The sequence below is a fragment of the Saccopteryx bilineata genome, chromosome 4 (genome assembly GCF_036850765.1).
Source record: "Saccopteryx bilineata isolate mSacBil1 chromosome 4, mSacBil1_pri_phased_curated, whole genome shotgun sequence".
NCBI classification, from domain to species: Eukaryota; Metazoa; Chordata; class Mammalia; order Chiroptera; family Emballonuridae; genus Saccopteryx; species Saccopteryx bilineata.
Window position 1 is genome coordinate 27,042,745 of NC_089493.1, and position 15,387 is coordinate 27,058,131.

Consider the following 15,387-nt stretch of genomic DNA (forward strand, 5'->3'; position numbering starts at 1 on the left):
CTCTAGAATAAGAGGCAATGTAGATAGATGAATATTTGACCAAAAAGCATTGTAATGCAATGGCTATTATACTAATTGTTTTAATAATAATTCAGTGACTTTCTAAAAATGTACCTGAAGCTATTGAATGTATTTATTTATTTAAAGAGAGAGACACGGACACACAGGAAGGGAGAGAGATGAGAAGCATCAACTCATGGTTACAGCACTTTTGTTGTTCATTGATTGCTTTCTCATATGTGCCTTGACTTGCGGGGGGGCTCCAGCAGAGCAAGTGACCCCTTGCTCAAGCCAGTGACCTTTGGGCTTAAGCCAGCAACCGTGGGGTCATGTCTATGATCCCACACTCAAGCCAGTGACCCTGTTCTCAAGCCGGGTGAGCCTGTGCTCTAGCCGGCAACCTCAGGATTTTGAACCTGGACTTCTGCATTCCAGGTCGTGCTCTGTTCACTGCACCAGCACTGGTCAGGCAAGCCATTGAATTCTATACTAGACTTGACAAGGCAGAGGTGTCAAGAGTAGAGAATTAGACTTTGGCTGAAAGAAGTTCTGGTTCAGGGAGAAGGCATCACATATAACCACTGACTAACTTCTATACTCAGCCAGATGAAGCCACAAAGTTAATGTAAGATTCTTCAGCCTAATGTAAGTCCATCATTGTCCTGTAACCTCCAGTCACTCTGAATTACTCAGTAGCAGCTACCAAAACACCAGTACCATTTGGGCTCTTTGATTTAATATTGAAATTTTTGCTCCTTTGGGATAGAGTTGGGAGGGAGGATATTTTCAGCATTAGGCTGGAAAAAAAAATGGTCCAGAGCCTTTTAATGTCTTTCTTTGACAGGTGCACCCCAACCCTAATCGCCCCGCTCATCTGCGCTTGAAAATGTACGAGTTTGCGGGGCGACTTGTGGGCAAGTGTCTTTATGAGTCCTCTCTAGGGGGAGCCTACAAGCAGTTGGTCCGCGCTCGCTTCACCCGTTCTTTCTTGGCCCAAATCATAGGACTACGTATGCATTACAAGGTAATGTCTGAGGTGTGTCTTTTCTGCGAAGGTCCCTGCCTGTTAACTCTGGAGCCTCTCCACTCTGAACTAATTCTTAATGTTAAAGGGGTACGTGGTTTAGTTATACATTTCATTTCTGGGTAAGGATAGTCATGTTCTATTCTGTATCTTTCTATCTCCTCAGTACTTTGAAACAGACGATCCAGAATTCTATAAATCTAAAGTTTGTTTCATCCTTAACAATGACATGAGTGAGATGGAGCTGGTCTTTGCAGAAGAGAAATATAACAAATCAGGTCAATTGGATAAGGTGAGAGAAAGACCCAGAGCCTGTGGGTCCCCCGGTTCCCACCCTCTTCCAGAGTAGCCTGTCTCACAGAACTTTCTGCAGTTATGAAAGTGTTCTCTGTTTGTGCTATCTTTTGGGCACTCAGAATGTGACTAATGTGAACAAATAGCTGAATTGCTCATGTTATTTTCATTCACTTAAATGTAAAAACCACCTGAGGCTAATGGAAGCCATGTTGGGAGCATAGCTTTAGGGCATTGCATCCCACACGTTATGATCCTGGCCCATTTGAGTGGAGTGAACGACACTTGAGCCTGTCTGTCCCACCATTCCACTTTCCAGTAGAAGAAGAACTTTGTGATAATGAGGTACCCCTGCACAAGGATCTTTGGATGCGGTGGCAGTGCCTGTTTCAACTGGAGTGGTAGTGAAATAGGTGAATCCTATTTTAGCACTGTGCTTGTGTATTTTCGTTACAAAACTATTAGCCCAAACTATTTCTGATGCAAATGTGGTTCTGTTTACATTGTAGGGTTAAACAATATCAAATGATAACGATGAAGCTAAAGTCACAATAACATACAAGTGAAAGCGAATTAGCAATGACTAAACAACTGTGACCACTGAATTGACCACTGATTTGTCCTGATAATTACATATCCATTGTGACAATTATGGGACCGTATGGGAGGAATGTAAGGGCACAACTGTTCCCAGCTTAGAATTTCTGGGACCTAAAAAGACTTCCTCACTACTTATCTGGCTTTATTTATTCTCAATGGGCCTTAAGAGAAGAAGTCGGTGACAATTTAATTTTGGACCATGGCGACATTAAATATTGCTAACAAGGAACTCTAATACCTTCCTGCTGCATCACCATTATTTGACCAAGTCAGAGCAGACTCGCTCAGGTACCCACTGCAGAAACAGCAGCTCGTAGAAAACAGCAATAGTGGTGGGAACCCTGAAGCTTAATAACTGTATATAACCAAGCGTGGTGAGAAGCTGAATGCACAGTAGAAATCTGTGACTGATGACTTCAGTAATGCCATATTGGTGGGACATGACAGGCTGATATCGACTTATAAACTCTCACCCACAACCTCTCCCTGCCTGTCTTTTGCCTCTTATTTTAGGTTGTAGAACTCATGACAGGTGGAGCTCAAACTCCAGTCACCAATGCGAACAAAATCTTCTATTTAAATTTGCTGGCCCAGTATCGGCTGGCCAGTCAAGTGAAAGAGGAGGTGGAGCATTTCCTAAAAGGTGGGATTTTCTCTAGGCTTAGCTTTGAGATGAAAATACCTGTATTCATGGTGTGGGTGTGGTTCTAACTGGCTACTTTGTTTCAGGCCTGAATGAGTTGGTCCCTGAGAACCTTTTGGCTATTTTTGATGAAAATGAGCTTGAGGTAAGTGTTTACAATCTCAGAGCCCTGTTCTTGACTCAGTTTTTTAGTAAGCCCACAGGAGCTAGCTTATTCCATCTTTTGTTATGAGATGTGGGAGGAAAGCCCTTTATTCAGGAGTTGGTTTCACTTTTATCACTATTCCCGTGCATTGACCCGTTCTTCAGCTTTTAAAAATTTAGAATGTGAAAATTAGAAACCCGCAAATAACTGTTTTTGAAGAGTAATAATTAGTATTCACTTATTTATGAGATATTGTTGATACTGGTTGTGTCCTAAAGAATGTTGGTATAGTCTTTGACATTTAGTCTTAAGGGTGGCCTGGCCTGTGCTGGTGCAGTGCAGTGGATAGTGTCGACCTGGAATGCTGAGGTCGCCGGTTTGAAACCCTGGCTTGCCTAGACAAGGCACATATGGGAGTTGATGCTTCCTGCTCCTCCCTTCTCTCTCTCTCTCTCTCTCTTTGTTTCCTCTCTCTCTAAAAATGAATAAATAAAATCTAAAAATTAAAGGCGACTTAAGGGAATAATATAATTTATTTTCTCAGGGCCTGTTTATTGAGTGCCGTCCATCTGTATGCCCTGTACATGCGAACCCCTGGGGAGATAGTGATGAGTAAGGCAGCCCCTGCCCTTAGGGAGCTGTGTTCAGTGCGGGACACAAACCAAAAGATGTGACATATTTCAAAGTTTGGGGCCACAGTGCTATACAGTTAATATATTTTTATTTCAGATCCTGTAACAACCAAAAAATGGCTCTAAGATGGTAAATACCATTCTATAAGTAGCAAAATTGAAGTTCACATCAGGTGTGGGCAAAAATAAAATCAGTTGGTTTTTACCTGCTGCTCACAGATGACACATTTAATGCAAATTATTAGTTTCAACTTCCCATAATCCTTGTGAACCGTGTGTTTTTGCAAACTATTTCCTGTAGAAAGTTCTTTTTTATTTATTTTTTTCTTTCTTTCTTTCTTTTTTTTCATTTTTTTAGAGAGGAGAGGGAGAGACAGAGAGAGAGAGAGAGGAGAGACAGAGAGAGAGAAGGGGGGGAGGAGCTGGAAGCATCAACTCCCATATGTGCCTTGACCAGGCAAGCCCAGGGTTTTGAACCGGCGACCTCAGCATTTCCAGGTTGACGCTTTATCCACTGTGCCACCACAGGTCGAAAGTTCTTTTTTAAAAATGAAAAAAAAAAACCCAAAAATGTTTTAGGTGGTTTTATACAATTTTTTTTTGCTTATTAACTGAACTGTCTTTGAGAACAAGACTCAAAGTCTTGCACAATTTTTATCACATTTTGTACCCTTGGATATGAAATCTAAAACAAAATGAACTCTTTATCTGAGCCTAAAGTATCTGATAGAAACCTAGTGCTATTATTCTGGGGGCTGAGGAATAGTTACCAGTATGTTTTGTTTTTATCATGAAGCAGAGCATTTATAACAATTTATAAAAGTGAGTAGGAAGGAAGGATGGCTTCTTATAGTTGTTCCACATCCTGTTCTTAGTTACTCATTAGCTTAACAAGTTCTTTTTGAAGAAGCCAAGGCTCCTGAGGCTTAATTTGAGCTTTTCTTGTCTCTTGATTAGGATGGATCATTCTTATAGCTATTGGATGAGGTCTTACAGTGCGCTAAGTAACATGCAGGATCCTGAACCAGATTAGGACATGAACAAGATGTTTAAGGCTCAGATCTCATTAATGTTCTCATTTTTTGGCATGCTTTTAAATTTATCTGATCAAGTAGAGGCAGGGATGCAGGGAAGGAAGGTAGTAAAATTCGGTCCACAAAAGGACGGGTCCCGCGGGAAAGGAAAGGCCATCTGACAACTGTATCAATGGGCTGAGGGCCTTCATCAAAGGGAAAAGGCTGCATTGCTCCTGGTGTTTCCAGGCTATGTCCAGAGCAGATGTCAGTAAACTTAGTTCCTTTTCTGTCCTTGTTTCTATTGAAAATCATTCACAGCAGCAGTTCTTAGTTAGGTGTGTGCATCAGAAATGCTTGGGCAACTTTTTCATAATGCACAAGCTCGTAACCCATTGCTGGAGATTATGATTCAGTAGGTCTAGGGTAAGGCTGCAGACATCCAGATGTATATTTTAAAGCTGTGTGATTTTTACCGTACTGGTTAGGAACCATTGGCCAATTATAATTGATTTTCCTAAAGTACTATTCTGGCATTGTGACCTCATCTTTTGTCTTTTTCCTGGAGTTTTCTCTATTTTACATTTTTGTATATTAACATAGGTACTAATTGACCTTATGCTGGGTCTCTGTCCCTCTGACTGTCCTAGTAACACCTGCCTATCTTCTCCAGCTGCTGATGTGTGGGACCGGGGACATCAGTGTGTCTGACTTCAAAGCCCATGCAGTGGTTGTTGGCGGCTCCTGGCATTTCAGAGAAAAGGTAAATGGGCAGATTTCTTTTAGTTGGACTTGTGCCAATTTGTAAAGAATAATATCAGAAGAAAAAGTTGAGGAGTCAGAGAAGCAGACATGTCAAGTGGGAGAACGTGCTATATGTGGGGAAGACAAGTGGTCATTTAGCCAAAGGGGAGCCCTGGTCCCTGTTGGCTGTCACACTGACCGCCACAGGCGGTGCATTGGAAAGTCGGAGAAATAGAACCAAGTGGTTGGCAGCCAGCCTCCTGACCGTGTGACAGTGCAAACCCCTGAAGAGTTCGCAGTCTGACCGCTCCTCCCTGTGTCCTCACAGAGCAGTGACTGGGGCACACCCTCACTTTGGGGTTCAGGTCAAATCCTGGGCTGCATACTGGTATGACCCCAGCCCTGTGCCCTTCCTGCCAGGTCATGAGGTGGTTTTGGACCGTGGTTTCCAGTTTGACCCAGGAGGAGTTGGCTCGGCTGCTTCAGTTCACGACAGGCTCCTCTCAGCTACCACCCGGAGGCTTTGCCGCCCTCTGTCCCTCATTTCAGATCATTGCTGCTCCGACCCACAGCACGCTACCAACTGCACACACATGGTAGGTTGTCTGAGCGCCCAGTGAGTGCTCTCGTGGGGGTGTCTTTGCAAGCTTTGCCAGTGTCTCTGAGTTAATCACTTCTCCCCTTGCCCTTCCAGTTTTAACCAGCTGTGCCTCCCCACGTATGACTCCTATGAAGAGGTGCACAGGATGCTGCAGCTGGCCATCAGCGAGGGCTGCGAGGGCTTTGGCATGCTCTGACCACTCTCCTGCCATCCTCTTGGCTCCCGTGCTTTCTGGAGCATCTGGGTGCACGCAACAGACATCATAACCACTGATGCTAATGTAACACATAACCATCAACTGGAAGCTGCTGCATGCTCCCCAGGGTCTGGAGGATTTGGTCACCTGTGAGCCTTGTCCGGCCCTCACCCCCTCCCTGCCCATTTCCCCACAGGCCGGTTTGGCATGGTACGTAGTCTGAGCTATTCATTCCGTCATGAGAAGAGGACCGTGCTGCTGTATTTCACCTGGTTCTTAGAAGCGCTCAGCGGGAGCTGCCTCAGGAGCTGAAGGAGATGACACAAAGGACTCAGCTGTCACTGGGAAGCTGGTGTGCTCGCCTTGCTCAGCCTCCTCTGCCTGTGCTCCTCCGAGGTCCCCTCTGTGGCCCTCCTTACTTGACCCGAAGTCTGCGAGTCCTTCCTGTGGGCAGGGCTATTGCCTCTTTCTGTCGGGAGCCCGGAGAAGCACAGATAGGAAGTGCCCACATGCGCCCAGATGGTTGTGGCCCTCTGCACAATGGCTGGCACAGGCAGTAGCACTGGACTACCCCTAATGGGGACCGAGAGCACAAAAGGATCTTTTCTTGTGGTGTCTGAACTGGAAAAGGAGCTTTCCCTGCAGGCATTTCTGGAAATGATCATTAATTCCTAAAGAAGAACTCTCTAAGCTTTGTCTTGAATTTGAGCCAGTGAGAAAAACAGACCTAAGCATGTGAAAGACAGCCAGGCTGTGGCCTCCAGGGCCAAATATGATTCTGTTCAAGGTCTGGGGCACATCTGGGCGAATGGCTGGGTTGGAGACTACTGATGCTTGTCCCTGAGTTTGTTCTTTACACTGGAGTGTGGCTGGGTCTGGCCACCTACCTCCAAGCTATGCAGTCTGCTAAGAGCTGGGGACTCTTCAGCTTTCTACTGAAGGAAATTTGGAGCAAGGGACTGGGACCGTAAGAAACATGCCAGTGATCCCTGCGTCCTCTTTGCTTGGTGTTTTCTGACAGCACTCAGGCAGAGGAAAGGGTCCAGTGGTTTAAGTGCTTACCACAGGTCCTTGGCGTCAGGACACTAGGAGCACAGAGGAGCTAGGTCAGAAAGCAAGCACCTAGCCATCCCAGTTACTTCCCTTCACCCCGTCCATTACCAGCAAGGGGAACTAAGGGGGGAGGAAGCTGTCTTAGGTTCACTGTGAACATGATGATTGAAGAGGAACTGCTGCTGTCTCTTGGACGATGGCAACATCCTTTATCATTATGATTTAAATGAAAACATTTTCAAGACTCAAAATCTCATCAGCTTTCCCAAATTTGTTTTTAAGAAGGCTTTGCTGCAAGCTACCATTCCCCATGGGACATTCAACTCTGAGAGTATTACAAGCCATCTTTATTGCCAAAACCAGCAAGTACGCAGAGTCCAGAGAGGGGCCTGGACTTGTGGCAATACCTTGGCCTCCTGGAAGCGGGTCTGAGCCCTCCTGTTCCCAGGGATCATGAGGAACAAGCCCTCCTGAGCTGCTTCTGTTCCCGCCTGACCTTACTCCTTTGCAGTTGTCATTTGTTCTTCTTGGTGTGGGTGCTGACCTCGCTCATTCTTGGGGTCCAGGATCCAGCATCAGGGCCTCTATACCACAGGGTCCTCCATGCCACATGGTCACTGCTCTCCTCAGGGACCAGGACAAGGTGCTGCTGCTTGCCCCAGTGTTTTCCCATGGGATGTGTACAGGCAGCCTTCGTCATCACCCTGGGAAACACGATGCTGCCCTTCCAGCCCAGAGAGGAGCTTCCAGCTGGGGGCACAGTGCGTGTGGGCTGGTCTGCTATCTTTGGCAGTATTCCTCTTCTGGAGTCTTCATCTCCCCTCCAGTAGCCCTCTACACACTGACGCTGGAGCTCGATTTCGTTTTCTTGGCTAGACCTGTCATTTTAAGCTCTAGTCATAGCACTCTTCATCCTGGGTACCACTGCCACCCAGCTGGGCAGCTGTGTCCCTGTGGTGGTCCTTAGCCCTAGGATTTTTGTTTAACAAAATGCTTTAGTACTGATGTGGTTTTCTACCAGTTTTCTCTCTCTCTTCTAACTCTGTTCAAATGTATCTTTGCTCTTTTTGATTTTTCTTTTACCTTTTTTTCCGAATCCTACTTTGGTACTAGCCAGTGTGGGGAAAAGGTACAATGTGTCAGAGAGAAGGAATAGTGCCTGTTACTTCTTGGACAGTTTTCTATTCTTGTTTCTTATTTTGGCCAGTTCTTTTATTTATGCCCTTGTGGGCCCAGGTACGTTGGGTCAGCTCACCTCCTGGCCTCTCAGTGCCTGTGAAGGAGACCAGACACGACGTGAGCGTCCAGCAGAGCATAGGCATGCCTCCAGAACTTCAGCAGAGACCGAGCCCTGCTGTCCATTTGTCAGGCCAGGCAGAAGAGCCAGACAGTTGCAAGGATAGTGTAAATATTTTGTACAGTAAATAAATAAATGTTTAAAAGGACTGAGGAGTAGAAATGTTTTTTGCATTTTCCCAGGAATTCCTTCAGAAGCAATCAGCTCAGGGTAGAGTGCACACGGGGAGCCCTGGCCTGTCTCGGGCCTCTCGCCCTTTCACCCTTCTGCCCTTCTCTGATTGCTGTCCATGGTGCCAGGCAGGGGCGCTGTCATTCTTACTGATAGCCAGTGGGCAGGACAAGTGCTTGTGCAGTTTGCCAAGAGCAGAGGATGTCTGTTCTCTTCAGTCTTTTAAGCATTAATTTGTTTTACTGCATAAGAAACTCACTGTAGAAAATTTGGAAATAAAAAAAACGGGAAACAAATCACCTTCCGTCCAGAGGTAGTCACTATAAATACTTTGTTGTATCCTGATTTTTGTATAATCACACATTTATTTTCCAACACCCCTCCCCCCGACCCTCCCACAAGTGCTCTGGGTGTGGCAAACAAAAACATTGCTCCTCAAAATTGGCAGTTGGTACCAGTTCTTTTCCAACCAAAGATAAGCTTGGCAGAGAGAAAACCAGGCCTGGTTTGGGTCTAGAAGGAGAAGTATCTGGCTTACTAAGGGAAGTAATCATGGTGTCTTATACAGTGGTTCCCAATCTGAAAAATCAGAATAAAATCCCATTTGGAATTTTTAAAATACAGATTTTTGCCCCAATGAACTGGAGTCTTAACTGGGAAACTCGTTTAAAGTGTATTTATCCTACCCTCATTTCATCAAACTCCTGAGGGATAGAAGATGTTAAAAGTACAACAACAAAAAAATTCTGACTTTACATATTCAGGTTAACCGTCCTACATGGTTTATTCTTGGTGCTCTTGTGGTTTTGAATGGGTCACTGTGAACACACATTGAGTTCTTACGACTCAAGAAGCTGGAAGGATTATTCTTGAATTAAATACTAGCTTCAGCTTCTCATGTGCTGTTACCTCTGAGCTGCTGCAGGTAGAGCTTTCAGCCAAACTTCTCTTAGGACCACAGTAGGGGCTGAACCAGAGGGCTCCTGACCTCTACTGTGGCTTCACTTAGATCCTGAAGCAAGATAGCCCAGCTCCAGGTATCTTGTAATGCTTTCATTTAAAAGTGAGAAACTTCTGAGATGTAACATATATACCAAGAAAAAAAAAAGGTATACAAGCATGCACAATTTAATAAGCAATTATAAAAGAAGTACACAGGTGACCACCATCTGGGTCAAGAAATCCAGGTCTTACCACACACCTCTACCAGTAACTATCATCCTGACTTGTATGATAATCGTTTGACCAATTCCCTTTGCAAACAGCCAGTCCTAAAATTCCCAGTGGGGAGAGGGAAAGAAAGAGCCCGTGTGGCCTCTTGATAAGATGCGAAGCAAGGTCAAATTCCCTGTGGTGATTACTATACTTCCTAATTAGTTTTCAAGTCTTCTGAGACCATTGATGCCCCATGAGACTCTAGTTCGGATTCCTAATTCTGAATCTGAAGAATCACATTCAATGTCTACAAGGTCTGTCTGCCAGAATTTCCCCCTAGATATTGTAAATTGGGTGCTCCTTTGTAGTACCCTGAACAGGCTTTGTGGCTGGTTGAACGTGATTATGATTCTCTTTGGGTGGTCGGCGGTAGGTTCTTGAGTATCATGTGAGTGCAGTAATATTGGAAATGACTCAGCACTAAATTGTCTCAAAAACTGTGGAATGGCAAGAATTTCTGAGTGAATACAAATCACCATTTAACAGGAAGCCACCCCAAAGTTATTGGAGCTTAGTTTTTCTGTTTGGAGTTCAAAGGGAGTGGATTTGGGGGGTATTGTCATGATTTTGGTTTGTATTTGATGGAGTGGTGATGACTAGCCTGGGGATAAGCCTTGCTGTGAATGCTCCCAACCCGATTCAATTCACCTTCATTTTGCTTGTGGAAGAACACTTTGTGATGCAGGGACCTGGTCCTCTGCAGTGAACTCGGGGGTCATTTCTACAAGCTGGTCAGTGAATTCCTGGTCAGGAGATGTGCAGGGCAGTTTATTACCAGAAGTCAGAGGAGTGACAGCTGTAGGGTTTTGATATGGCATCAGAGGTGGCTTAAACAAAGTTGTCCAGGTTGTCAGTAGAGCTTTGGCTTCTTAACACCAACCAGCAGCAGCAGCAGCTTCTTAAACGCAAGGTGGTAACAGTGTTGGTATGTCAGGAGCAGGATCAGACACACCAGTACAGAACCATGGCATCCTGCCACCTTGAGAGAACAGTGTGGGGCTCCTATCTCGTCCTTGTAGCTTTCCTTCAGGAAGGTGATGACTTATCCTGGGTGAAGTCTGCAGCTGTGGTTGCGACTTCCTCAGTGTCTCCAGTTAGCAAGCCAGCATGGCCTTTGTGGACTGATGTCCACTGGCAAACCAGACAACTTTCTGAGTGAGCAAGGTCTTAGAACTTCATCTCTTAGGGTGACTCTGGGAAGAAGTCAGTGTCAGACTACTGAAGGAACTAGGTTAGGAGGTAAATTTTTTAAACCTCATTGTGTCCTTGACCCGGTGGCACATCCTGATGGCAGGAGCCTACCTGTATCCTATGGTTCTGATTTCAGTGTCCCTGGGCCTCAGCCTCCGTGCAGCACAGGCATCTCCTGTCACTTGATCTTCTCTCAAAGAACATCATCTTAGACATTTTTGCATCAAGTGTGCAGAATGGGATCCTCAAGGGGTAAGAGCCAGGATTGATGAGCTTGAACATTCATATTTTATTTTTAACTCCTATGGTTCAACTTTGGGCAAGACAATCTTTTAATATCTGTTTTCTAACCCACAAAATGATATGATTGAGTAAGAAAATTAGCTAATAACTTGGAGAAAAGTTGGAAAACTTGGGGAAAAGTTTTCTATATGTAGTATGTGTGATACCATAGTGACTATGGCTTGTTGCCCTGGTATTGAATAATTTTCGTAGTGAGGGGCAATATGGATCTGGGAGCAGTAGTAGACTGTACTAGAATGGATGACTGGTATCTCCAGGCAGGCCAGAGAGAATGAGTATTTAAGACACCTAGCCCAAGCATCTGTGAAGAAGTTCCCAGGTCAGAAGAGACCTATTCTTTCCTTCATTTGACTCACTCTCTTAGGGCTAGAAGGTATTTGAGGGGACAGCATGTCAAACCTATGTCATGTGGTAAGCAACCTAACAATAGGCAGCTTAATATCCTTGATTTTCCTTAACTTACCTGGATACTGAATCATGCTAATAGTTGCCATTGTTTGAGCCTTTCCTTACAGGTGTCCCCAAATTATGGCCTGTGGGCCCTGAGGCCATTTATCCGGCCCCCCTCCGCACTTCTGGAAGGGGCACCTCTTTCATTGGTGATCAGTGAGAGGAGCACTGTATGTGGCAGTCCTCCAACGGTCTGAGGGACAGTGAACTGGCCCCCTGTGTAGAAAGTTTGGGGACCGCTGTAGCTAAGAGGTTTACTACAGATTGTCTCATATTAACAATAACCCTGCAAAGCAGGTTTTGTTCTCTCCATTCTACACAAGACAGTTGAAGCTCAGAGAGGGTGAGTAACTGCCAAGTTTCCTTACCTGGTAAGTGGCAGAGCTGTATTTGAGCATGGGTTTGTTTCATGTCAAACTCTCCACATTGCTGGTTTGTCTCAGGCAGATTAGTTTAGACTAAAAACAGCCCAGGCACTGGGCCACCTGAGCTCACTGACTCTGCCTCATGTTCCCTCGGTGACAGTGTGTGACAGATAAACACTTTATGCCTTTGTTTACCTGTCAGTCACTTCAGGATTTGGGATTTATGAGGAGGAGGCCCAGCTTTAAGAGCTACAGCTAATGGTAGTGCCTTTAAAATGTAGAAAGTTCCATAGAATTCCAACTAATGACTTGAGTGAAGTGACTTCCAAGTTTAAATGAATCCTGCATAAGAAATACAAGACACCCTAAGGATATAACAGAGGGGGGTGGGAATCCTGCAATTTTAATATCCCCACTTTGGTGGAAAATCCATAGGTTGCATGCAAATGGAATAATTAAGAGTGAGGTCAGACACACTACACAATATTCTGATGTTTATCTCTGGTAACTAAGTCTGCAGAAAAAAGGCTCATTTCAATAAATCTTTTGTCTCTAAACTCTCCTTACAAGAAACACGGCTCCATTTGGCAAAGGCCAAAGTCCTGGTGGATATCTCGGGGAGGAAGCAAACATTTCAAGATCGCCATAGTTAGGGGGAGACATACACCTCAAACGAGACTATGAGTCTACTAGAACGATAAGCACGCCATCTCCAAGGCAAAGGGCCCTGGACCTCGCTGGGGTGAGGTCACCATTTCTGCAGCCCCGTTTTACCTGTATTGTGGATTTGCACATGAAGGAATCTTTCTGAATCTTCCTGTTCTTTTCCTACAGACCAACAATGTTCCCTCTCTTCTCAGAACTCCCACTCAAAAGAGTTGCCAAGACATTCCTCTGCTTGCCCATTAGCAGAGTCAGGGATAGCAGAGAACTTGCAAGCCAGCTGGAGAGCCTTTAAAAGATGCCTTTTATGTTTGTTGAAAACAAAATGTTGTATTATTGTGTAAGAGGAAATTATGTGTAAGAGGAAATCATTTTGGGCTAGTAGGTTTAATCCTACTCCAAATTGTCGTTTTATTTCTTATAATATACCTCCCCCCAAACCCACCACCAAAAGAAGAGAAAATTTGACGCTGCTGTCCCATTGCTGGGTCTGTGGCCTACCTTTTCCCTTTAGTTCTGGCAGCTCTACATTTCAGCAAACATTTCCTGTGTATTGGGCTCCGTGCAGGGAGCTAGAGATACACAAGGTAGGACATGATCCCGGCCTTTGAGTAGCTCAGTCTTGTTGGAGACAGACGTATAAACAACCTGATTTCCTTGGAGTTTTCTTCCCCGGAGGCTTGAGCACCCAAGCCCATCACCACCCGCCTCCATTGTTTCTCTCATCCATTGTTTCTCTCATCCCTGTTTAATTGGGGAGTGGGGGGGGGCGTTTCTGTTTATGCATTTGGAGACTTTCCATAGTATAGAGTAACAGCTGCAAGTGAAATTTGTATAGCTCCTTACACATGTACAAAGGGAAGGAAATCACTCTCCCTATTGATTTTCAGAGTAGCAGGAACCCTTGCAAAGATGAATTCCAAACCAAGAGACCTAAGGAGCAAGCCCCTCGTTGTGCCGTAAATATGCCATCACCTGAGCAGGTCCTGGGAAAGGAAACTTCACGGTCTTAGGACCCACTCTCCCTTTTACCTACTCTCCCAGACAAAGCAGCCTGAGGTGTTGACTTTGGCAGCAGGGACTGGCCAGCAGCCTGCAGCTTGGTGAATGAAATTAAAATCCTGAGTGGATGGGGGAGAGGGAATTATCTCCAACACTAACAACAATCTGAAGGGCTTGTACTATGGTCAGATGACCAGGGTGTGGCAGAGAAAAGACAGAGTAATGCCATTTCCAACGAACCAGAGACATGAAGAGGCAGACCCAGTTCATGAAAAGCCATGAGGTTGGTTGGTTGGTTGCAACCACTGTGGGTGGAAACACTGGTCTTCACTCTAGTTTCCCTTGATGCTAATCGAACCCAGGAAACTGGGGTCCTTGGTCATCTCTTTGTAGGGTGCTGCAGAGAGGTCTGTTCCTCTCTAGGTTTGGGATCTTAACATTGATTCCTCAAGCTTCTGAGCTGGTCGCAGCTGGATGGGCCCTGGGTCTGGCCAATGCCTTTAGGAAAACTTTCAGGCTTCCTTTCCTGGAGGGATTTCTTCCCTGACGCCTCGTTCATGATGGTGCCAGATTGTGTCTCCTCAAAAAAGTAAAAGCAACAGAATAAAACTTGGGTGTTTTCCTATAGAGCTGACACTTGCTCTGCCCGTCAGGGTAGACAGACATGTCGTATCCTGGCGGAATCTTGTGTGTAGCTCTGGAAATGTCTGGATGTGGGTCTGGGTACCACAGCCACGCATCTGCCTCCCACAATGGTTCTGGTTTCAACAGTTCTGACTTATGATTCCCCTTCACCTTGAAAAGTCTATTGTTGCCTGACCTGTGGTGGTGCAGTGGATAAAGCGTCAACCTGGAAACACTGAGGTTGCCGGTTCAAAACCCTGGGCTTGCTTGGTCAAGGCACATATGGGAGTTGATGCTTCCTGCTCCTCCCCCTTCTCTCTCTCTCTCTCTCTCTCTCCTCTATAATGAATAAATAAAATCTTTAAAAAAAATCTTTTAAAAAGTCTATTGTTTTGGCATCCAAGCTATGTCTTACAGCCTCTTACAGTCGGAAGCAGCACAACCCTCTTTTGTCAGACCATATCTTGAGTTTGGGCTCCAAAAGTGTCACTGTGGATTAACTACGAGAGGATAAGCAAAGCGAAACTCTAGCCCTGACTTTGGGGGTCAGGCTGGGCTTAGGGGTTTGGCGTGGTGGGAAAAGGGGGCCAAGATAGTGGTTGGCACAAGGATACGGAGAACTTTGGAAACAGAGCCAGAGACTCTGAGGATTGAGGCCCAGGAAAGTTTGGCACGAGTGAGAGCTGGGTATTTAACCAGGAACAGTCACTCCATTTTTCTCAGCCTTGGCAGTAGGTCAGAGCAACAAGCAGTTCTAGCAGGGTCTACATCCTTCCTATTGTCTCCACCCCAAACTCACTCGTCGTCCCAAACATCTGCTTCAGATTTGGGCCCTTGCCTTCTCCCTGATTCCTGTACCAAACCGTGGGTGGCAAGGGCGAGGGGCCGGCCTGCAGGTGTGGGATGAGGAAGGAAAGGGGTGGAGGGCTCTGGGAAAAGCTGCTCACAGATTTTATTTCAGGTGCTGCAGAAGGATTGAGGTCTGACTGATTTTTTTTTTTTTTAATGTGCATATGAATCACCAAAATCTAACCAGTAGATTGTTTCTCTTTCCGGGTAAGGGGAGCAACTAAGAGAATTGGGACCAGCTGGAGAAGTCTCTGGGTTGTCACATGGTCAGCTTTCAAAGGCAGCTTAGAGTCACTCTAGACCAGGGGTAGT

The 15,387-nt window shown here is 45.4% G+C and overlaps 1 protein-coding gene across 10 annotated transcripts in view; it reads left to right on the forward strand.

The window, feature by feature from the left end:
- AREL1 (apoptosis resistant E3 ubiquitin protein ligase 1) overlaps nt 1-8,705 on the forward strand; it is a 41,944-nt gene extending 33,239 nt beyond the window's left edge. For all 10 annotated transcript variants that reach the window (XM_066277720.1, XM_066277728.1, XM_066277727.1 and 7 more), the window contains 7 exons: nt 845-1,024; nt 1,191-1,316; nt 2,432-2,561; nt 2,648-2,706; nt 5,025-5,114; nt 5,516-5,691; nt 5,790-8,705. In XM_066277720.1, coding sequence (XP_066133817.1) covers nt 845-1,024; nt 1,191-1,316; nt 2,432-2,561; nt 2,648-2,706; nt 5,025-5,114; nt 5,516-5,691; nt 5,790-5,892 — 864 coding nt within the window. In that variant the 3' untranslated portion in view covers nt 5,893-8,705. The remainder of the gene's footprint in view (nt 1-844; nt 1,025-1,190; nt 1,317-2,431; nt 2,562-2,647; nt 2,707-5,024; nt 5,115-5,515; nt 5,692-5,789) is intronic.
- The last annotated feature ends 6,682 nt before the right edge of the window (nt 8,706-15,387 follow it).